At 39.5% G+C, this 24,877-nt stretch overlaps 1 protein-coding gene across 12 annotated transcripts in view; it reads left to right on the forward strand.

Moving 5' to 3' along the window:
• Window positions 1-24,877, forward strand: part of dlgap2a (discs, large homolog-associated protein 2a) — a 274,067-nt gene that overhangs the window by 168,862 nt on the left and 80,328 nt on the right. For all 12 annotated transcript variants that reach the window (XM_083544539.1, XM_083544532.1, XM_083544538.1 and 9 more), the window contains one exon: window positions 19,167-20,344. In XM_083544539.1, coding sequence (XP_083400665.1) covers window positions 19,167-20,344 — 1,178 coding nt within the window. The remainder of the gene's footprint in view (window positions 1-19,166; window positions 20,345-24,877) is intronic.

Here is a 24,877-nt window from a genome sequence, read left to right on the forward strand (position 1 = left end):
TGAACAATTGCATATTACACTTGTCTAACACACACACACACACACACACACACACACACACACACACACACATGCATGAGGCTTGATGAGGAAATCAGTGCTTTCACTTAACCACCTGTTTCTATGCAACAGGCTGTTAAAGCGTGTGTGGGTGGAAATGAGGGACAGCTGTAGTATGAATTCGGTCTCTCTCTCACACACACACACACACACACACACAAAGAGGACAAAAGATCCTGTTTCTTTTTTCTGTTGGTATTCCTCCTAAATTTGGAAAATAGTCTCTCAGTTCATGAAGGAGGCCACACCCCTATCACTAAAACTTATAAATACAGAGGCCACGCCTCCTACCTGACAGATACAGAGGCCGTGCTTTCTTTTTCAAAACTAATTGAGACAGAGGCCACGCCTCCTTAACTACATCTTACAGATAAAAAGTCCACGCCTCCTTCACTACACCTTACAATACAGAGGCCACGCCTCCTTCACTACACCTTACAGATACAGAGGCCACGCCTCCTTCACTACACCTTACAGATACAGAGACCACGCCTCCTTCACTACACCTTACAGATACAGAGACCACGCCTCCTTCACTACACCTTACAGATACAGAGACCACGCCTCCTTCACTACACCTTACAGATACAGAGGCCACGCCTTCTTTACTAAACCTTACAGATACAGAGGCCACGCCTCCTTCACTACGCTTTACAGATACAGAGGCCACGCCTCCTTCCCTACACCTTACAGATACAGAGTCCACGCCTCCTTAACTACACCTTACAGATACAGAGGCCATGCCTCCTTCACTACACCTTACAGATACAGAGGGCACGCCTCCTTCACTACACCTTACAGATACAGAGGCCACGCCTCCTTCACTACACCTTACAGATACAGAGGCCATGCCTCCTTTACTAGACCTGACACCAAAAGGCCACGCCTTCTTCATTAAGAAACTATAGAGGCCATGTCTCCTTCACTTTCTCTTGAAGTAGCACATTGACAGTTAATGTAATTAAATAAAAAGAGTAAGGAATCCATTGATGCAGTTCTGTTCTCTGTGTGTCTTATTGGTTGTATAACTGATGCTTTTGGACAGAAATGGTTTGCTACTTTTCAAACTCAGAAAGTCTCATCCATGTCCTCTTTCCTTCTCAAGAGTCTCTCAATCAGAATTCTTTATCTTTATCAAACCTTATATTCTGTTGTTGTTGTTTTTTCCATGTCTTTGCACGTATTTGCCCCGCACCTCTCTCTCTCAGTACTGACTCATGCTGCTGTCACCTGCTGAGCCTGGCTGAAGATCTGCTCAGTTTGTACACTTAATTATGGAAATCCACATACATTCCTTATGTACATCATTTACTAATAAGGGCAGACCGATGATGTATAATCAACTTCCAAATCAGTCATGAGATAAATGCAATCTGCTCTTATTAAACAGATTGGGCAGTGTCGGTATAGACACATTCCTGGTGTATTTTATGAAAAATAAAAAATGGGTTCCTAGGGCCCGGGGTTGGGTATAAACACACTTTAGATGATAACCGTTTTTGTGAAATAATTTGTGAATACTGTAACACATTAAAGTGATGGTTCTGTCTCACTAATCCCTTAATTGATTCATATAAAAAACTTATGTACAGATTTATTTTAATGTTTAGGAAACATGCGGATCATGAATACGGATGATCCGCTGTGGCGACCCCTAATGGGAGAAGCCGAAAGAAAGGGAATATGGGGTTGAGCAAGTGGGAAAAAATACAATGAATGCTAAGGGCTTCAAGAATAAAGGACACTGCATGTATGGGGACCTGAAAATATCTAGAAAAACAGGTTTATATATGTAATCAGGAAATACCTAGGAATACTAAATATAGGACACTTAATATATAGAGGACACTGGTATTATAAAACATTGGGAATACAGGACTCTGGGTATTTAAAATGCCGGGAATTAAAAAATCCTGGAAATACTGGACCCAGGAATTGTAGTACGCTGGGAATAAAAATGCTGGAAATATAGGGCTGGGTATAGTTGACATTTGCCATATAAATCTCTGGGAATACCAGACCCAGGGAATATAGGACACTGAAAACATAAAACCCTGAAAATATAGGATAATATTGAACACTGGATATTGAGGACATTGGAATAATAAACCCCTAGAAAAACAGGACCCAGGGGCTGTAGGACAATGAGTATCTAGGACTGAAAGAAAACAAAATAAAAATAAATAAAAGGAATACAGGACCCAGGTACTATAACACACTGGGTATATAAAACCCTGCAAATACAGGACCCAGGTAATATAGGGTACATAGGATCCTGTGAATATTAAAAGCATGGAATATAAGACACTGGGAATACAGGAACCAGGAAATTATAGGGCACTGGGAAAATTGGACAGTGGGAACAGTGATATATGAATATTGGAAGCTGTGAACATAAAACCTTGGGAATACCAGACACTGGAAATATAGTACCCTGGGGATATTAAAAACTGAGAACACAGGTCCCTGCAAAACAGGATTCTGGGAAAATAAAACTTTAGGAACATTGGACAACAGAATTATAGGATTCTGGGAATGTAGAACCCTATTATTACAAGATAATGGTAACAAGGGGATCTGGGAATATTGGCAAAATAAGACTCTGATAAAACAAAAGGTAAAGAGAATACAACCTCTGGAGTATACAAGACTGTGAACATTAAACTGTGGGAATATAGGACCCAGAAAATAGGAGACCTTAAGAGCACAGGAGAGGGGAATATATACGGACAAATCTGTATGTTATATAAAGCATGTAGGAAATACACACACACACACACACACACACACATGCACTTTTTCCTAAGTAACTCAATTCCTTCACAAAAACACATATCCATTTATCTATCTGTGTGTAATTGTGTGTGTGTGTGTGTGTGTGTGTGTGTGTGTGTGTGTGTGTGTGTGTGTGTGTGTGTGTGTGTGTGGCTGGTTACAACATCAGACCTAAAATATCTGGTGTGAACAGACAGAATGTAGGAGTGTATCATCACACACTGACTCACCTTTATATAGTGAATAATAAAAAGACTCAGCTATGAACACCACAGCCTAGAATAGCCCATTACAGTGTGTGTGTGTGTGTGTGTGTGTGTGTGTGTGTGTGTGTGTGTGTGTGTGTGTGTGTGTGCCAGCCTGCTGAATGCCATTATCTTGCCTGTATGTGGGCTTGCTTTGTTGAATATATCTTCCTTTGTTAATTTAGCATAGGCTGTCAAGTGTGTGTGTGTGTGTGTGTGTGTATGTGTGTGTGTGTGTGTGTGTGTGTGTGTGTGTGTTTCTGTGTGTATGTTGAATTAGCCCACTGACCCATAACAAAGTTATAGAGTTTGGCATGCACCCGGGAAATACGATTTAAAGTCACACACACACACACACACACACACACACACACACAGACACAGACACAGACACACACACACACACACACACACACACACACACACACATAAAAAAAAAAGAGAGAGCGGCTCAGTCTGAGAATCCTTCATCTGTACTCATCTGTACATCTGATACATACCATTTGGCCAAAAATATTGGGATAACTGACTTTTTCCAGCCTTGAATGAATCTCACACAAAATCCAGTGAAACATCTTCCCAGAAGAGTGGAGCTTATTATGAGAGCAAATGGAGACTAAATCTGGAAAAAGACACACATAGCAATCTTACGGTCAGGTGTCCACAAACTTTTAAACTAGCATGGATTCTACTGGCTAACATCAGTCAAATCTTAGCTAATCTAGCTAATGTTCATTTATTACATAAATAAATCGAGCAAATCTTTTTTGGTTAGTTGATTATACTAGCAAATATTACTGATATAATCTGGAATGCTAGCTTCATCTTCACCCCTTTCATTTTACTATCTAGACTCCACCTCTTAAAATATTTTCAACATGGCTACAGTGCACTTGAAGGCCATCTTTGCTAAAGTACAATTAAAGTAATGAGGGAAATGGCTGTTAAATGGTTGAACGAGCATCACACTGAACTCTCTCTCTCTCTCTCTCTATCTCTCTCTCTCTCTCTCTCTCTCTCTCTCTCTCTCTCTCTCTCTCTCTCTCTCTCTATTAAACACAATGAATTTGATGCTATACTGAGAGTCTTCAGAGAGATTCCGGAACTCTGTTGTATTTGATATTTTCTCTTAAAGTAAAGAAAAAAATAATAATTACCTCAGGAGCACTTTCTGCTTCCTGTCATCCTGTTAGCTTCCTGTCAGGCGGCGCAAGTTCGGCTACTGGGAGCTTAACGAGTTTTTAATTAGCCATACAGCGGGTAGAAGAAGGTTCTCTGGACGAGGAAGTGACTTTTGGAGATGATGCATTGCAATAAAGACGGTTCTTCGGTATCAAAGAGTCATTTTTAGTTCGTCTATGATTGATCTCGTGCTGGCAGAGGTCATGAGAGAACCTCTGAGACGCCACGTCCTGTGCTGCCGCCTCGGGTTTGTGTGGGATTTCGTTTGATCGTCTTTTAATCATCAGTTCTGAGACGTATTTGAGCCTGTGACACAGTAGACTGTATGGGCAAAAATATTCAGACACCCCACCATTACAGCTACACGTGGTTCTTTTCCAAACTGTTACCACACATTTGGAGGCGCACGATTGTTTAGTTAAACTAGGAGATCCAAACCTTTTCTCCTGTGCACAAAGCCAGCTCCTAAAAGATATGTTTTACATGGGTCCTGCTGTAAAGCTTCAAAACCTATTGAGCACCATTGGAACGCTGACTGCACCCATGGGCTCCTCACCTTCTCACCTACATCAGGATCTGACTTTTTGTCAACAGCCTTGTGATTGAATGAACACTCACATATATGAACGTTATAATTTAACCCCAAATGAGGTGTTGGTGACAAAAAAACCTCTCTGTTAAATACTTTAATGTAACACTATTCATGTTGATCCTGAGGTCTGAAGGATGTCAAACTTCTTCTTCTTCTTTTCTTCATCTTCAACTTCTTATTTCGGCTGACCCCCATTAGGGGTCGCCACAGAGGCTCATCCGTCTTCATACCACCCTGTTCTCTACCTCTGCCTCTACAAACCACCTGCATGTCTTCCTTCAACACATCCATAAACCTCCTCCTTGGTCTCTCTTACTTTTTTAGCACTCTCAGCATTCTTCTGGTGATATGAGAGATGCCAAACTACACATATCCATTTCAATACAGAAATACATTTCAGAATGTGAGAAATCAATTAAAAATCATGATTAGATTTTTATCCATGACCCTGTTGAGCTATAAAGTGTTGCCTTGAGCAGATATTCAGCTCTGTAGGTCTTTACCAGAAGGTCTGGATGTGTGTGAGAGAAGCACACTTCGGTTTTTTTCCGGCCCGCTGTTTAGAGCCAAGGCCTCTGTTTAATAGTGTTGCCATTTTTTTTTTTTCTTTTTCTTTTCTACATAAAGATGTGAGACTCTGAATGCCTGATGAAGCGCAGTTTTAAGCAACGGTTACCGTAGTAACCGTGACTCTGATGTAAAGCCCTGTGCGAGCGTGTCCTTAGACGTTGTGTAAGCGATTTACTCATAAAGGATTTTCCGATGCCTAGGAAGCCGTTGCACTGCGCTCGCATCCAGGAACGCTCGGGGTTGCTGAAGCGCGCAAGTATTACGGATCCCCCGATGCTTTTTCTGTACCGTGTGGGTTGGAATGTAATTCACAACACTGTAAAACCGGGCTTTACTTTACAACCTCTCCTGCTAAGGAGACCACAGCGAGCACGAGGAGACATCTGAATTAGCGTTTAATTAGCGTACGAGTTCTCACACCCAAGCAGACAGGAAATTTTTTTTTTAAATATACTGTGTTCCCAAAAGTATTGGGAAACCTGATTCTTCCCCAAAACAAAGTCGGAGGCACACAGTTGTTTAGGACGTCTAATGAATGAAATGCTCCTTTCGCATCAAATAGGATATGAAAATGTAGTTTGTTGGACTGAACGATCTACTCTACATCTCCAACACCATTGAAGACCTTTGGGATGAATGTGAATGCCGACTGCACCCCAGGCCTTCTCATCTTCTCACCTACATCAGTAGATGACTTTACTAACACCCTTGTGGCTGAATAAATCTCACACAAATCTCCACAACATCTAGTGGCACATCTTCCCAGAAGAATGAAGGTTATTATAACAGCGAATGGAGGCTAAATGTGGAATGGGATGTTCAAAAAGGGGAGGCGGTTAAGGCATTGGACTTTGGATCTGTAGGTTGTAAGTTCAAATCCAAGCCACACCAAGCTGCCACCTCTGGGCCCCTAAATGTATGCTCATATAGTGTACCTCTCTCATGCCAGGGCTTATCTTCACCATCCCTATTTCTTGAGCAGGAGAGGTCTGCTCAGGACACACAGGTTCCTTCAAACCGCTTCTGAAGAACCCATTAAACACTTGTTTTTTTTGCAAGCGAGCTGATCTTTCTTCAGTTTTTTGTCTCTGATGAAGATCTTGAGTTTACTGCTGCAGCCTTTTCTGTTATTAGTGTAAAAATCTGTCATGTTTTACTTGTTTTTTTCCCCCCTGGAAAAACATCATTGAGGAAAAAAAAGGTCACGTGGAGATTTCTTTCTTCTTCAGTACCTGGAGCTGTCAGAGTAGTGCCTGTGTCAAAGCATTCAAAGTTCATCCAGAGTACTCTCTGTGCCGAGAGAAAGACGGAGAGGGAGAGAAAGAGATGCATAAAAGCGAAAGACAGAATTTGACAGCTAGATGAGGTGATGAAGATATCAAATATATAAAAAAACAGAATATGTTCATGTTCTTCTGTAATACAAAGTCTAGTGCCATTGTTTTTGTCTCAATTTGATAAAAAAAAATTTTCTGTCATATCGTACGTAATTTCATTCTCATAATTCGAACAATAAGCAATAAGACAGAATTAAGTAACGAAAAAAGATTTTTTAACGATTAAAGGAGATTCATTGGAAAAGTCTGCTATTCCTCGTTAATTCAGTTGATCAGATTCTTGCTTCAAACTCAGTCACAATACTCATTAACCAGCCCAAAAATAAGCATAAGTGTCATGACTTCTTTCAGAATTTTTTTATTCTTTCCATTGTGAATCAAACTCATAATCGGCTGAGATAATGTTCATTGTTTTTTTATTATAAAAGGTAACGATGTGATGCATTGATTTAAAAAAAGTGCATCGGATAAAAGGTGGCGTTTGTATCGCGATGCATTGTTTATTAACATATTTGCATCGATTTATTTATATATAATTATTAATGGATGCTCTACACTTTAATTATTCGGAAAGTGACCAATCATTTGTAAATATTTGATCTGTAGATCGATTTCTCATCGAGTAAACTGTTTCTCGAGTGTGTTCTCTCTGCTACGTGAATATGACCGACACTATGGAGACCGAGGCGTGTCCTGAAAATCACATAGAATACAGATTAACATGGCAGAGGCAGAGCTGTAACTTCCTGCAGACACAACAGGAAAAGAACGTCTGGGTTTATTTCATCTTTTTCTTTTTTCGTTTCTGTTTTGCACTACAAACGCGTGTTTGTGAAAGGACCATAAAATAACTCAATAGCCATTTAAGTAAATTGATGATTTGCCGTCTGTCTGAACCAAAGAGATAAATTTAACTATTTGTACCGTATTGAACTGCAATTCGTTTTTTTTTCCATTGAGTCGTGTTGCGTTGTGTGAAATCGAATCGAAATCTAATCAGTTTTGAACATCCCATTCCACATTTAGTCTCCATTTGCTGTTCTAATAACCTCCACTCTTCTTCTATATATTGTATTATACACCTGGTTTATTTTGTAATAAGGAGTCCTACAAGATTTCGTGTTTTTATACTTCAGTCCATTGGACAGATAATTAGCAAGAATAGTGTTAGCTTTCACTTTTAATCTAATCCAACACTATTATTCGATTTGTAGTTTTGGGTCGATTTGGCAGCACAGCTGGACACAACTGCTGTGAAAAATAGAAACTGATTTCATCCTGAAACTTGAGCTTATGCTAATATATACGATTGCTATGCAAGGACATTCTATTATGCATACTCTGTGTTTCCTGAACATCTCATTCCAGATTTATTCCTCACATGTTGTAGTGAGGTCCATTCTTTCAGGGTTTACACTAGATTTTGGTTTGTCGTCGTGTGGAGTTGTGTTCATTCATCTACAGAAAACAGTAGTGAGATCAAACACTGATGTTAGAGGACTTCAGTCTCCAGTTCCAGATCATTCTAAAGGTGTTTAGAGGGGTTGAAAAAGTTAAGGACGTCAAGGCTCTGTGCAGGACACGAGTTCTTCCATTTCAACCCAACAGCATGGTCTACTTGAAGCTTTATGTGCACGTGGGCACCATCATTCTGGAAGAGTTTTTGGGGGATCATTCAAACTTTTTGGATACAAATCCCCAAGTTAGAGATTACCACCTTAGTTTCACCCTAGAAAACTGTAATGAGTGGACATTCAATGTTGAGGGTGAGGCTGAGGCCCGGTTCCTTTTTGAGTCCGGTTCCTCTAAAGGTTTCTTTCTCATTCCATCTCAGGAAGTTTTTCCTTCACCACAGTCACCACTGGGTCACGCATTAGTGATAAACATACAGTTATAAGGAACACATTTATATTCACTAAACATAAAGGTATTATCTTTAGAACTTTTAGTAGGTGATACATCAGGATTGACCTTGACTTTCTCAGACATAATTGGAAATTAAGTTTACAGCATAGAACAGGTAAAAAAAAAAAAAAAAGATAGATTGAGATTCTCAACATTTATCACATCTTCCCAGAGGGATTTTATCCCCTAAGCTCCGTAAAAGTGATCTTGTTTGGTTTAATCAGAAATGTTTAGTCTAGAAAAGGATCGCTATTTTGAGATGAGTGTTTATTTTGTCTAATCTCTGTTGTGGCTATCATCCATTGCATCATCCACAGAAGTAAAAATTCAGCTGTGAGGGAATACAGATGCCACAGGAAGTGGGAAAAGCAAAACAAAGTGCTCAAGGCTATCCGTGTCCAGCTAGGAGAGCTGTGGAGCTTTTCTCCAGAACTGTTGATGCAACATGAGCCAAAATGGCCTCAGGGACTCTTGTTTTATCTCACAGAACTTGCATGAGGCCGATCATGAAAAGCAAAAGCAGCAGTGAAGGTGTCGTGCTGTAAATGATTAATTATTTAAGCGAAATAAAAAATAGTCGCCCTGCAGGTGGGGGGTCTGTTTTTGGGAAGGTTATTCACACTCCCTTTTTTTGACTTTTGTCCTTTGGACGTGAAAGGACTCACATAGACATTGGCACTCCAGAACAGATGGTTTCCAGAAGTAACCAGAGTGGCCTGAGCTGCTTTTTGTTTTGCTCAGTGACCACTAGGGGGGTAACGGTACACGTATTCGCACAGATCCAGTTCGGTACAGGGCTTTTGTTTGAGTGCACGTGTACCGAATGCAATTCTTTTTCATGTCCAGAGATCCCTCATGAACGTATTAAGTGGGTGACCGGAAGTTTGTTTAGTCTCTGCATCGCATATTGAGCGCAGTGCCACTGTACTTTTTATTAACAGTGTCAGGGGTATAAAAAAGAAACTGGTGTTAGCGCAGTGTCACTGCAGTTACTCACTGTGTACTGGAAATACGATTTGTAGTGTGCAGGAATAAATTATTTTGTTCGTTGTAAAACTTTTGTTTTGCGCATGCACGAAATTGCTGCCACTTCCTGCCATCGCTTTTTACAACAGTGCGATATGGATTCTTTTGCGTTTTATATCCAGCTTCAAGAATTTCTCCTAAAAGAAGAAAATCATGACAATTCCGCATATTGAGGAAGTAAATAAATGATGATTAAGTATAAAAGTTCCGTAGAACATATCTTTGGAAAATTAAATACTTAATATAAAACACACACAAACACTTATATATACACATACGTCTGTATTACCCGAACGTGGTCTAACAAATGTAAACTATTTAATTAAAGTTTTGCATTTATAACATTTTATTTAATCAATTTAATTTGTGCCAATTTAATCAACTGCTCATTTTAATCAATATAATAAAATTGTGTATTGCATTAATTTGATGTGTTATATAAGGTTTTTTTTTTTTTTTTTTTTATTTATTATTTTATTATTATTTTTATATTTATTTATTTTGTTTTTATAAAATATAATTTTATATATTATTTAACCAAGCAGGCATTTTATTTAAAATAGTTTTAAACATGTAAACTGTTGATGTTCACAAATGTAAATAAGTTATTAAAAAAACAAACAATAAAATGATAAAAATTAACAAAAAATAAAACTTTGAGACTAATGGTGTAACTGGTGCTATTCTGACCATGTGTGTTACCACGTCATTTCATCGTAGACAGCAACGATTCTGCTACAGAGACGTTTGACATGTATGTTTGACACGCGACGACCCTGGGACGAGTGGCTCGAGATGTTTCAGGACCGGAAGAACATCGCTGGAATAAGACAAGCGATCAGGAAAACTTAACGAGCTCAACCTTGAAAACATTTTGAAACCGTTCAGCAACTTGTGCATGATGGTTCCTCAGAAGGTTCCTTTCTCATTCATCTGAGGGAGTTTTTCTTGCCTTAGTCACAATCATCAGGGATAAATACACAACATTCACTCGAATTCTTATGCACCAGTGAAGCTGCTTTGAGACTTTGATACCACCTTGTACACCTGGGACTAACTCATTACCAGCATCTAGGTGGTGATCTATAAGTTGGTGTGGTCTTAAAAGACTTTGAAGACCTTTCAGAACAGACTGTACCAAGACATGATGCTGGGAATCTGGCTGAGAGATCCTTCTACATGTATCGGTTGCTGCTGATACTTAGCCCTACAATCTATCAAATCAATTCCCAAAGACAAAAAAAAGCTAGTTGGAATGAAATGCTAGCTCACAATCTGATTAGCATTCTTTCCTTGCTTGTTGCTTTGGCAAGTTCCAAAACCTGTGAATCTGGTCAGGTGTTTTCTTGCACTAGTCCATTTCCCAGCCTACATCTTAAAGGTCATATTGATGTTGAAGAAAACTCTCCACTGTAAATGATGTACCTGTCCTCCAAGATGCCTTCTTCTCCCCGACACTGCGTCGCACATTCTAGGTCTATATCTCTTCATCTCTTTTTTTTTGTTTAAGCAAACACTTTCAGCTTGTGCCACCTTGCAGGAATTTTACCGATACTTGCCGAGAGGAGAGATCACCTCATAGCGGACCGTCACACCTCCTTCAATTTCTTTCCGTCCAGAAAACCCACACGAATTAGAAAATCCATTACCACTGAAGCACTGCTGGCCATGTCCACTTTATCTACTGACTCGGACTCAAATCAAACAGGCGGTCTCACCATCACTGCTTCTCTGAGGGTTAAGTACATGATTTCCCACATTTTTGATTTTGTAATAAAAGCTCTGCTTTTCTAGGAGACCGTGTTTAACCTTTGGGAAAATGGATCATCAAGCGTTCGTGTCCATCTCTTTGTTCATGACCCTCATCACACTGTACATGAGGTTGGATAAAGTGGCACATATTGTTGCAATAGTCTGAAGATATATATATTTACCAGGTGGCCCAGCTTTTATTGCTATAGTAATTAGATAGATAGATAGATAGATAGATAGATAGATAGATAGATAGATAGATAGATAGATAGATAGATAGATAGATAGATAGATAGATAGATAGATAGATAGATAGATAGATAGATTCACAAGTGCAGATAAATATGCAAATATATGTACAACATGTAATATATAAGTGTATAAATGCACAGCAAGTAAATATAAACTCTCTGGGCAGAGTAAAAATGTGTGGGAGCTGATGAGTACACTAACAACATATATATAAACATATACAGGTTGTCCCTTTAAGACTCCTGGGGTTAAGATTTAGGGTTAGGGTTAAGGTTTAGGTTTAGTTTGTAAGGTTAGTGTTTGAGCTTTAGGGGTTAGGGTTAGGTTTAGTTTGTAAGGTTAGGGTTTTGTGTTTTGGGGTTTAGGTTAAGGGATTAGGGTTATGGTTTGAGTTTAGGGGGTTAGGGTTTGAGTTTTAAGGGTTACGGTTTAGGGTTAGGTTTAGTTTGTAGTGTTGGGGTTTGAGTTTTAGGGGTTAGGTTTAGTTTGTAGGGTTAGGGTTTAGGGTTAGGTTTAGTTTGTAGGGTTAGGGTTTAAGTTTTAGGGGTTAGGGTTTAGGGTTAGGTTTAGTTTGTAGGGTTAGGGTTTGAGTTTTAGGGATAGGTTTAGTTTCTATGGTTAGGGATTGAGTTTTAGGGGTTAGGGTTTGGGGTTTGAGTTTTAGGGGTTAGGGTTAGGTTCAGCTTGTAGGGTTAGGGTTTGAGTTTAAGGGGTTAGGGTTTAGAGCTAGGGTTTGAATTTTAGGGTTTAGGGTTAGGGTATGAGTTTAAGGGTTAGGTTTAGTTTGTAGAGTTAGGGTTTAAGTTTTAGGGGTTAGGGTTAGTTTGTAGGGTTGTGGTTTGAGTTTTAGGGGTTAGGGTTTGGGTTAGGTTTAGTTTGTAGGGTTAGGTTTATTTTGTAGTGTTAGTGTTTGAGTTTTAGGGGTTAGGGTTTGAGTTTTAAGGGTTAGGGCTTAGGGTTAGGTTTAGTTTGTAGGGTTAGGGTTTGAGTTTTATGGGTTAGGGTTAGTTTGTAGGGTTAGGGTTTGGGTTTTAGGGGTTAGGGTTTGGGTTAGGTTTAGTTTTAGGGGTTAGGGTTATTTTGTAGTTTTAGGGTTTGAGTTTAAGGGTTTAGGGTTTGAGTTTTAGGGGTTAGGGTTAGGTTTAGTTTGTAGGGTTAGGGTTTAAGTTTTAGGGGTTAGGGTTAGGTTTAGTTTGTAGGGTTAGGGTTTGAGTTTTAGGGGTTAGGGTTAGGTTTAGTTTGTAGGGTTAGGGTTTGAGTTTTAGGTGTTAGGGTTTAGGGTTAGGGAATCTTAAAGAATGGCTGTTGGTATGGGGTAGTGTATTGTAATTTGTGAATTATTGAACAAATTAAAGTACATCATTTAGCAAAACAGAGCAATTTACTTTGCCGTAATGTATAAACTATGTACTAATCGAGCGGCGTAATGTATAAACTATGTACTAATTGAGCGGCGGTTCCTTTTTATTGGCTCGTTCGCCAATAAAAAGGAGACAGACAAGAGCTAAAACTGGGCTTTGAAACACCAAAAACACAGAAAAAACCCACACTTATTTCAGCCTCACTACCTGCCCATCACATACCAGATTCACAATCCTGCTGCTCGCTTTTAATACCCTCTACCACCTCACCACTTCTTAGCTCTCTGATCTCCTTTAGGCATACACACCTTTCTACTCCCTGTGATCCTCCTCAGCAGGTTGACTGAAAACTCTTGACCTACTGACCAGCTTTCAGCTGGAACCTTCTTTAACTGCACATCCATCAACCTAACTCTGTTGTTTTATTTAATGTTTCGTAGCACCTTGGAATTTCCAACCTCTGCAAAAAACATGTGAAAAGGTCGCAGAGATCACCATCAGATGTCAACATGACCGCTCATTGACAGTAATTAGCAACATCTTCTGTACGGTCATGAACAGGGACGATTCAACCATTTATATTAGTGTGTGATGGAACAAATTATAGGTGGGCAATCAAGGTGTTGACCCCAACACCTAATCCAGTTCTCATTATAACGAATATTTACAAAATTAGAAAAAGTCAAATTCAAAGTAAAATTAAACAGTGCTAAAACTTTGAAAACCTTTAACTGTATTTTTACTTAAATCTTGTTTTTACTGGATTGGATTATTTCTAACCCTAACCCTAACCCTAAATCAAAATAAAACCAAAATCAACTTATCAAGTCTATTTTCAAGCTCCATTAAAAATCAGAACATTATATAAAATGTTACTGTTTTCCACTTTTATTGCACTTTTTTTTTATTCCCCAATTCAATGCTTAACCAAAGACAGTTTTAGAAGATTATATAACGCTTTTTTGCCACTTTTTATAAAAAAAAATAATAATAATTTATATATATATATATATATATATATATATATATATATATATATATATATATTTTTTTTTTTCCTCACTTTATTACTTTTTAACCAACTATAAAGTAGCCTGAAACCTAATTGTTAAATAGTTAATAATAATAATAATAATAATAATAATAATAATAATAATAATAATAATAATAATAATATAAACATTATACTCCTGTTTTGGCTTTGCTGCACTGACTAACTGTTTGTTTCAGGTTTAATGTTGAAGTCTTAATATAATTAAAGTTATTGTTTATTGGGCTTTAAATATTTCAGCTCCCGAAATGCCATGACTTACTACAGCGCCATTCTTCATCACACTCACTTCAAACCTCCCATCACATGCTCCTAAACTGTGGAAAGGTTAAACCTCAAATCTGGGTACTTTTATATCTTTTTTAAAACCTTTTTTTTCTTTGGTTTTTAATTACTAAAGAATGTAAAATTTCAATTGTTTTATTTGTGTTTCTTGACTGATACGTGGTTTTAAATGCTCTTTTTTATTGTAAACCACTTTGTAAAAATCTGGGTATAAAAGGTGCTATATAAAAAAAAACTTTAATTTGATTAGATTAAAAATGACACAAGATAAAAAACGTGGCTCTCATTCTCAGTGGTATATTTACGACATGGGAAACAGAAGCATGCATCCCGAAGAACAGAGTACTCCAGCCATGGTCATGTGCGATACCAAGAAGGTTTAAATGAGTGGCATATTTAACTAAAAGCACGCATTGGCTAATGAGCTAATATTAGCTGGAATCAAACGTCATTATTAAAACCGCTAATTGCCTGAACTGGGGCTGAAACAGCCATAAGATGGGACTGCTTTGGGGCACTTGTTGAGGACTGAGGAGAAGCAGGGTGTGTGGAGGGTAAACTGAAATTAGCCACAACCTGTGGCTAAACAAATGTGCTAACAGCAGCATCGCTACAGACACATGCAGCACTAAGCTTTGATAGGCTTAAAAACGATTCGTCACACACGTCAAGTTGTAACGGCAGTTGAATAAAGTGGAATGAAATGTTATGTTGGTTAAATAAGCTTTTGTTAGCTGCTGCACAACAATCCCAAACAGAAAAGTAGACAAACTTAAAAAAAAAAAACTAAAAAAAAAAAGCCAGTATGTAGCTAAAATGTGCCTAACTGAAAGTAGTGTGAGGTGAGAGGTGAAAAACTATTCTGCTGGGCGGGGCTTTGGGGAGGAATGGTGCAGACTAATCATTGTTCATTCTCTGTAGGCTGCCATCCGAACAGAAGTTCGAAATCATGCTATTATTTTCTGTTATTTTTTCTTTGGCTAAAATAATTACTTGGTGGAAAATAGAGGGTGATCAAGATGCAAATTCTTGTCCAATGCTGCCACCGACCCTGGTCATGACTCACAATTTAGACATAAAACGTTGGTTTAATCTGTACAACTGCCATACAGGAAATATTTTTCCCCCATTGTAGCTTCAGAATGTCATTGTTGACAATGGCCTCGTCAGGGTTCGTAGAGATGCAATCGAAAACCGAAGTAACAAAGTTCGAGGGTTTTTAATGACGGCACTCAACAAACTCACATACATCTATACCGAGCAGTAGTACTATAAAAGTCACTATAATGCGAGGAAACCTTAGGAAAGGTCAAGTCCATACGGTCTCAGAAACTCTGAAATCGGTAAAGTTCTCATGAGAAGAAAGACTCCACGCGAGTAGTCCTGGTATGTTCTCCTTAATGAAATAGTAGAACAGACGTTAACTGTGGGAATGGCAGGGGCTTATATAGGGCCGAGTAGGTAATGAGCACCAGGTGCTGGTACTTAGTATGACGGAGATAGACTACAAGCGTCCGGAGTGTTGAGGGAAGGCGTGGCAGGCTGTTCCCTGACAGGCCTATTGTGTCTTGTGCTTCATTTCCTTCAATATGCTTCTGCTGTTGCTAGTGCTATAACCCTCATTTCTACTTGACATTATGTCTATTTATTTACATCCCCAGACCCCCTGACCATTACACTTTTATTGGTGGCTTCCCAAGGTGTTGCCACAAATTTGGAAGCATTGAATTGTCTAGAAATTCTTTTTAACATTTCTTTGAAGACATACTGTAATGTGGTGGATCTAGAGTGGAAGAACTTGACCTTTTGTAGCTGAATGAACACAAATCCCCAGAGCCACATTCTAAAATCGATTCAGTTTAGTTCAGCTTTATTTGTAGAGGATTTTTTAACAATGAACACTGTCCCAAAGCAGCTTTAGAGATAAATAGATTATACAATTGGAATGTATAAGTTTAGTGTCTATAAGTTTGTTAATAATGAGTGAGCCAGTGGTGACAGTGGTGAATCAAACACTCCCTTTAGACTCCATGGGGAAAAAACCTTGAGAAGAACCAGACTCAAAAGGAAACCTCATCCTTAACATTCGTTACAATCCATTCATTACAGTTCTATCATTGTTGAGGTGTTCAGTAATGGGCACTTAAATGCCAATCTGTTTTTGCAAACTGTGGTCCTGAGCTCATTGTAGCAGACTTTTGATATTAATTACAGTCCAAATCCATCCTCAAAGTTCTTACTGAGTTGCTCTTTTTTATTTTTATAAATCTTTAATATTTGGCAGAAAGCCTTCCCAGAAGAGTGGATCTTATTAAAACTTCAAATGGGGACTAACTTTTGGTAACTTGGTGTTCACTTGTTTTTGGGTATTGGGTATATATTCTAAACTTTTATTATTTAGAAAGTGAACAATAATTTGTAAGAAATATTTGATATGTAGATCGATTGCAACACTGTTTCTTGAAGGCGTTCTCTTAGCACCGCTGCTGCTACGTAAATATGACGTTTCGCAAACGCTACGGAGACGGAGGCGTGTCCTGAGAGTTACATGGAATACAGATTTACATGGCAGAGGCAGAGCTGTAGACACAACAGGAAAAGAACGTCTGGCTTTATTTCATTTTTAAAAAAATTTTCACTGCAAAGGCGTGTTTGTGTGAAAGGGCTCTGCGTTAGAAGTCAGAAGGCACTTAAGTAAATTGATGATTTACTGTCTGTCTGAACCAAAGACATAAAAGCGAACTATCTTCCAGATCCAACATGATACAGTATGCACAAGTAGTAGTGCTTCTCATAAATGAATGTTGTTTTAAAATAATTAAACTTAGGCTTACACAATAAGCATCACATTTAACTGTAATTGATTTCCCCATCCACTTGCCAGAAGTAATCAATTGTAGTAGATGTTGTAGATAGCCGGATGTGTGCAGATAAGGAAACATCTCGCGTGTCAGCACGATTCAAATCTGCTATTGTTAATAGAGCGCTGTCGCTTTTGCGATTTGCCACTGCTCCATTTGCAGCGCCTTATCAACGCCGAACAACAGATGCTTGCGATATTATATTCTTCTTTCGCACTGAGGCTTCGAAACCTCTGAAGGTTATGTCATTTTGGTTTTAAAAGCAGTTCCTCCCCTGATTATCCATTAACTTTATTTTTCAAGTCATGTTAGTCAGGGGAGGACAGAAGTTTGTATCTGTCAGACTCGTTTGAGGTGAATGTGTTGCCATTTAAATGCTAATACGATAAAGAGGATAAAAATGTCCTCTGTACTTAGTCTGGGTTCGGAGAGTAGAAACAACAAAAAAGCAAATCTATCCGTAGGGCTTTGACCCTTAAAGTGGACACTGTGGTCAGAGCTTAAGGATTGCCGTGCCGTGATTGCTCTTTCGCTTGACAACCCTTTGACCCCCCGCCTATGCGCTATGTTGGGCATCGAAATGCTGAAAACGGCTTTAAATAGTAACACCAGGTGTGTCTTTTATGATTTCGGTCATTCTTGACTCATGTTTGTTTACATTGACTTCATTTGGAGATTTGCATACAATACAAAAGATGCCATGCACAAGTGAGTATGCTAATTATCTTTTAAAAGTGCAGACTCTTTTTTTAACATACACCTCCACTGAGACGAGATGTTCAAGAGTTGACAGAGCATGAAGGCACTTAATGAAATATTCAGTTTTTAAACAAAGTTAAGGGACCGAGATGTGGCTAAGTATGGCTGAAAACGAATTCTTAGCATCCCAGTAAACTTTTTCAAGCCAAAATGGTGTTCCCTTTCCCATCATTATTACTCTAAAACAATTCGGACCAATTTGTTTTTATTTGTAAAGTGCTTTTAACAATGGACATTGTCTCAAAGCAGCTTTACAGAGATATAACAGATAAAAAATATGTTCGTTATAATTGTAAGTTTATTTCTAATGAGCAGCCAGTGGCAAGAAAAAAACCTTGAGAGGAACCAGACTCCAAAGGGAACCTCATCATACACTTTAGTCATTGATGAGGTGCTGTTCATTGATAGGACATAAATGCAGAACACCCCCTTAAAAAAAACTATTCCCCAACACCTGATTATCTCTAATTCTCTCCTTGTATCCATTAAAACAATCATGAACAAGTGTGAAATTGTAATGACATAAAAGAAAAGAGATCAGAAAGATTTAAACTTGATACATGATACTGTTTCTCTTTGATTAAAAGTCCTCTTATCTGTCCTTGATGAAAAAATTCCCGCAAATGTAATTTTAATCTGAGTGTTGCCTGCCAAGGACGAGTCCTGACGTTCCTCAAAGTACTCTCCAAGCAAAGCCGGCTTTGACGGATGGCACCTCGGTGTTAAAATGATAGGCTATTATTTTGCTTTGCATTGGACAAATGGAAATGCTAACAATGTTCCCTGTCTGACGTACTGTACATGGAAGTGCTTCGGAAGGCTCAGCTCCCATTCTTGATATGTTGTCATTTTTAAAAAAGCAATTAAAAAGTTTGTATAATTGTGTGTATGCCAAGATCTGATGCTTGTAAGTGAACTGGACAAGCAGATAATAATTTAAACATGTTTTTTTTAAATGTTGTCTTTTACTTTTGGGGCTGTTTCCACTGATGGCTATGTCTTCAAATTCGTTGCCAGGATTATGAGATTATTTGTTTGAGAGAATTTTTGTGCCCTTGTACATCCAAAGCATTGGGGGATCCAAGAATAATGCTTAGTTAGCCAAATCGTAACTTTATGCCATTTTCTCTTTGTCTCTTCTTTTCATTTGCAGACCAGCCATATTCATGGTCCCCCATCCAATACTTCGATGAAGACAGCTACCCCTCCCCTCCTAGGAATATGAAAGGTCTATCAGGTGGTCGTCCCCAGCTAAACATCACACCTGGACACTCCTGTGGCCTGACAGACTGCGACCACTCTCTCGACCACCTCCAGCATGGTGCTCCTGACTCACGATCATCTTACCTGCTTAGCCCCACTGAGAGTTGCCCCATGGACCACCACCGCTGCTCGCCGCGCAGCTCCATCCATTCGGAGTGCATGGTGATGCCTGTCTCCATGGCCTCTGACCACGTTTCCAGCAGCACATTTCCCAGGATGCATTACAGTTCACATCATGAGAGTTTGCGGGAGGATGGCACCACTGGACACAGCGGTGGTGGTGGTGGTGGCGGCGGCGGCGGCGGCGGTGGTTTTGTTGGAGGGGGCGGAGTAGGAGGAGGTGGTGCCGGAAACATTTCCAGTTCTGGCAAAATGAACCGCATACCTGCCAACCTTCTGGACCAATTTGAGAAGCAGCTGCCCATCCACCGTGATGGATTCCACACACTGCAGTACCAGCGCACATCCACCGCTACCACCAGCAGCGAACAGCGGAATGAGAGTCCAGGTCGGATCCGCCACCTGGTGCACTCTGTGCAGAAGCTCTTCACCAAGTCACACTCACTGGAAGGCTCTTCTAAGATGAACGGCACCAAAGGAGACTCACGCTCGGAAAGCGGCCACCATCATCACGGACACCATCACGGCCACCACAAACACGGCAAGAGGAGCAAGAGCAAAGAGCGCAAAGCAGACTCCAAACACCGCTCAGGGATCGCCGGGTGGTGGAGCTCAGATGATAACCTCGACAGTGACAGCACCTACCGGACTCCCAGCGTCATGAGTCGGCACCATGTGGACCACATAAGTCACTGCTACCCAGAATCGGTCCCAGGTCACTTTGGAGATCTTTCGCTCAAGACCTCCAAAAGCAACAATGACGTGAAGTGCTCGGCTTGTGAGGGCATGGCCTTGGGTCCTGAGGGAAAGTTTATGAAGCGGAGCTCTTGGTCCACTTTGACTGTTAGCCAGGCCAAAGAGGCCTACCGCAAGTCCTCGCTCAACCTCGAGAAACCTATGATACCTCAAGACCTCAAGTCCCCTATGAGGCCTTGCCATTATCTTCAGGTCAGTAAAGCAATAAGATTTTATAATAGCGTGTTACTTTTTTGTAATTTTGTAAAATTATTTTGGCATAGAGCCATGGCAGTGCATTTATAATTATTTTTTAAAAAACAAAAATATGTCTAAGGTAGTCACTTATACAGCAGTCGTGCTCCTGCAGAAGGACTTTCTAATCGTGTTTGTGTTTTTAATGATAAAATGTTAAGAGCAGTACCATAGTGCCATAGATTGATTCGCATTACCAGTAAGATTCAATACCCCAGGGATGGATTAACAATTATTGCGTGCAGTCAGCCATATTGATTGGCATTGATTACACAAATGCACTAATACATCACTGTTACCACCGATCTTTATTTAAGCTCCACTTCATTCTCAGTGCTTGAAATAGGCATCTTGAGAAATATGGACTACTGAAATAGCTGTCTGTGATTTTCTGACTTTTGTACATAAGAACTATGAGTTAATATCTGAGCTGAGATGCACATGTTTTAAAGAGTAATTTGTTTATGTAGTGGGCAAAAAACTAGCAAAATTCAGATCGGTGAATGCGATAGATCGTTCCATCCAGAAAAAAAGGATCCATTCTGACCTGGGCATGCATGAAGCGTTGTACTCGTGGAGGAGGTGTATAAAAGGAAAGTCAGGACCGTGAAAGCTTCTAAGGAAACGAGCAAAACCGATTACACTTTTTGAACTTAACCAGCGCAGTTCAACCTTCAGTGTACAATTTTTGCAGAATGAGCGAAATAGTGATGCTTTTAAAAAGCACTCCCACCAGCAATTCGTTGGGCTTTTTTACTGCCTAGCCAGTCTGGACTCAAATTTGTGGGCAAGTAAAGAAAAATAAAACAAATATTGTTGAGTTCAAAGTTCTTATTTGCGAGTGAAGATAAAGAGATTGAATGGAAAATATCTGACTCCCCCGTTCTATCTGTGGCTTTATACATCACCATTGTTAATCGAGTCAGCTTCACTGCTGAATCTGAACTAACTAGCATGCTAGGCTTGTTTCCGGTGAGCGTTTTTGATTGGTTTTATTTTGGCGACCAATTAAGAGTAAATTAAGTTGGACCGTAATAATATTTGATCTACACAGGGTTCCTACGCATTTTGGAAAAGTATGAAAAAGTATGAAATTTGATTTTAGTGCTTTATTTATATTTATTATATTTATATGAAATTGTTTTAAAAATGTAAACTGTTGATGTTTACAAATGTTAATCATAATAAACTGCATTAATAAATAAAATGACAAGTAATTATTTTTTTGTATTCCCCCCACAACCATACCCAAATTAAATTTAATCTTGACTTTAAAACTGAGGTACCTACCGTGATTTTTGTGTACCGTCACACCCCAAGTTTCCATTCTATAGATCTGTTCATTTTTTTTTATATTAAATTTAAGAATTTGTAAAAAAAAAATATTTCTTTAATAAAACAAAAGGCTACATCTACAATAATACGGATACATTTGAAAACATCTCTGTGTCCATACTTTTGTATTCAATCGCTTTTCAAAAGTTACATGTAACAAAACATGTAACAAAAAGTCGCTTCAATCCGCACAATTTCTGCCTACTGTTTATTTACTTTCCGGCTCTTTGAAACATCGCGGCAGCTACTAAAAATGCGTCATCGTGTTTGAAAGCACAGTCCAAAAAAACGGCGTTTTCACATTAATCCACTTTGGAGAGCGTTTTTTTTAAAGTATGTTTTCGTTGACTGAAAACGTCTCCTCAGTGTGGACGGAAGGACAAAATGTAGAGAAAAATATGCATTTTCAAAGGTAAGTGTGAACATGGCCAAAAGGTGCTTTTATTGTGGATTTAGGAGCAGACTATCAGCATTGCCGAAAGATTGGCGCTGGACTCGGTCTGCATATCAGAGATACTGACTTTGACATACATCAGCTGTTGTAACATAACACATGATATAGTTGGAATTTAAAATTTTGATTTGAGATGTTAAAAGGTTCCCTGGTGGTCTAGTGGTTAGGATGCGACGCTCTCACCCCTGCGGCCGGGTTCGATCCCCGGTCGGGGAACCAACTTCAGCCATTAGGGTTGCACAAGCCTTAGTGTTGGTCCCAAGCCTGGATAAATCCGCTGGTCCGCTGTGGTGACCCCTAATGGGAGAAGCCGAAAGAAAGTTAATTTTAGATGTTAAATATGGGCTTAAATATCTTTAGGGAGGTCTGCATATTTGAGTCTTGAAAAGTATTGAATTTTAAAAATGAAAAATGTCTAGGAACCCCGTCTACAATAAAAGATAATTCAGCATCTTTCCAGAGTTTAGCAGAAAAAGAAGGTCCAGAGGTTAGATGTGAGAAAATAAATCTGCAGCCTGAAGTTACATAATGGGGTCAAGAACTACAAGATTACAACATCAATATGGATGACAAAATCCAGCATCTTGAAAACCATTGATTTTATTGCAGACTAGCCACATCGGCGCTCTGTGTGGTCTTCTAGGGCCACTCATAAATAGTCCCAGAGGCTTTGGTGGCACTCTGGAGAGATGACCACTTACCGGGGCTATCATTGGCTATCAGTGTGACACATCAGGGAAAGCAGAGAGGGCTGAGATTAATGCTGTAAAAAAAAAAAAACGCTCATTCGTGCTGACTCAGAAGAAAGCTCCAGTGCTTCTGACCTGCATTTATTTAATGTCCAGCCTGGCTAGTAGTAGCGGATTAGATACACTCGATCAATTTTAAGTGCACTAGCGGGGGGCAGCGAGGGCCACTTGAGGGTAACTGTTAATAAGTGGGGTTCGTAAGGGCTTGAGGAGTCGCTCCATGGCCAGCTTCGAGGTCAGATATGTGGCGTTCACAAACTTTTTATGAGGCTGGAAGAAGCTGAAATGATGCTTGGACCCCTCGGCAAAACTATTTATTCTCATATTCAAATGTCCTCAAAGTCCATACAAATGAGAAATCATGATCCTCCCACTTATGCTAATTACAGGTTTGTTAAAAGGTGTTTAGATGTGTCAGTTGATAATTGCTCGAATATCATCGCGGATAAACATCTCGAGCTAAATGGGGGGGTTTATAAATCAATCACTCAATTGATGTTAATTGCAGGCTGATTCTAATAATGAAGCCAGAGTCCACATTACTCTTGGTATGATTTATTTATTTTTCGCTAATTTATTTAGAGCCACAGGGATGGACGCAGAGTGTAAAGATCGCTGGCAGTTTGTATCATAACCCTGCATCGGTCCGTCATCGTTACGGTGCCAATTAGTTTCGGTTTGTGTTCATCGAGCGCGTCGGATCGGATTAACTACCAGCATGTGCCGCCTCGACCTGGAGCGCTCTGGTTCTGATGCATCTGTGTTTTCACGCCACTTAATGGGCTCCTTCGCCCGTGATAAACACACAATGCAGAGAATAGCGCAGGCCATCCATCCGGCTGCTGTTTTTGGCAGCCGTTATCAATGCGGACCTCTGTGACGCACACGCTCGGGGAGATTTATGTCCCTTCGCTCTGAAGCAAACTGGCTAAAAGGTTGCAACATCCACACCGAGCCATGTCTGCTGGGGACGGCAGGGAGGAAATAAAGAAGCTATTTTTGGGGGTGTCTTTATCAGAAAGGTCAGTCAAGCAAAGGAGGTACAATTGTTTGTCGGGAGAATGCTCCTCGAAGACGAAATCGATGCTAAAAAGTTTATGCTTGATGGCTTTATTGGTACGGCTTCCACTGTTCGTTTTGGACCGTGTGGCCTGCTGGGGTGCTCGGCCCAGAGGGTCGATATCTTGCGCAAGTCGTTCTTCTTTGAATATCCTCAGTTGGAAAGCACTTATGAAACTGGTGTAAAATGTCGGCGGAAAATCGTTTGATTCATATCTTGCTTGGTAAGACTTCGAACGACGTACACGGCTCACGGATGCGTCATTACCCGGGAGGAAACCTCGACATCTCTAGAGCTCTGTTGTTAAACTGCAGATCGCTAGGCCTATGTGTACATTTATTACCAATAGAATACTTTTTATTTATTTGTAGCTATAAATTGGAAGGATCCATAAACTATCCGACTGTCATCAGTGTTTCCGTGGCATTTTAAAAAGTCTAAAATGTAAAAAAACTAATTTTAGGGGGTTAAAAAGACTCAAATTTGCTGTTCCTTGATCCTTTTAACAAGCTCTTAATTTTCCGAAGTCCAGGGACCTCTTATTGAAATGCTTTTGCAGCACTTGAATGATTTTGTTTGTTAGTTTCCGTGGTATTGTAATTCATTCTTTCACTTGTCCATATATGATTCGCTGTATTACTACGACAAATGAGACGAACATGCAACAGCCAATCAGATTTCTGTTATTGGGGCGAATCTCGGGTTGTACCACGAAGGTAAAACTGATTTTATGATTTAGCAATGGGGAATTAAAGTTTATCGATACTTTGCTTGAAATAAATGAATTTAGGGCCAGTTGCTAGCAGCGTATGTGTGTGTGTTTTCTGATGTTGTGATATAGGGCTTACATTACATTCTAAAATTAAAAAGTCTTAAATTTGACTTTGTGAAAC

This window comes from Silurus aristotelis (genome assembly GCF_946808225.1).
Source record: "Silurus aristotelis genome assembly, chromosome: 6".
Lineage (NCBI taxonomy): Eukaryota > Metazoa > Chordata > Actinopteri > Siluriformes > Siluridae > Silurus > Silurus aristotelis.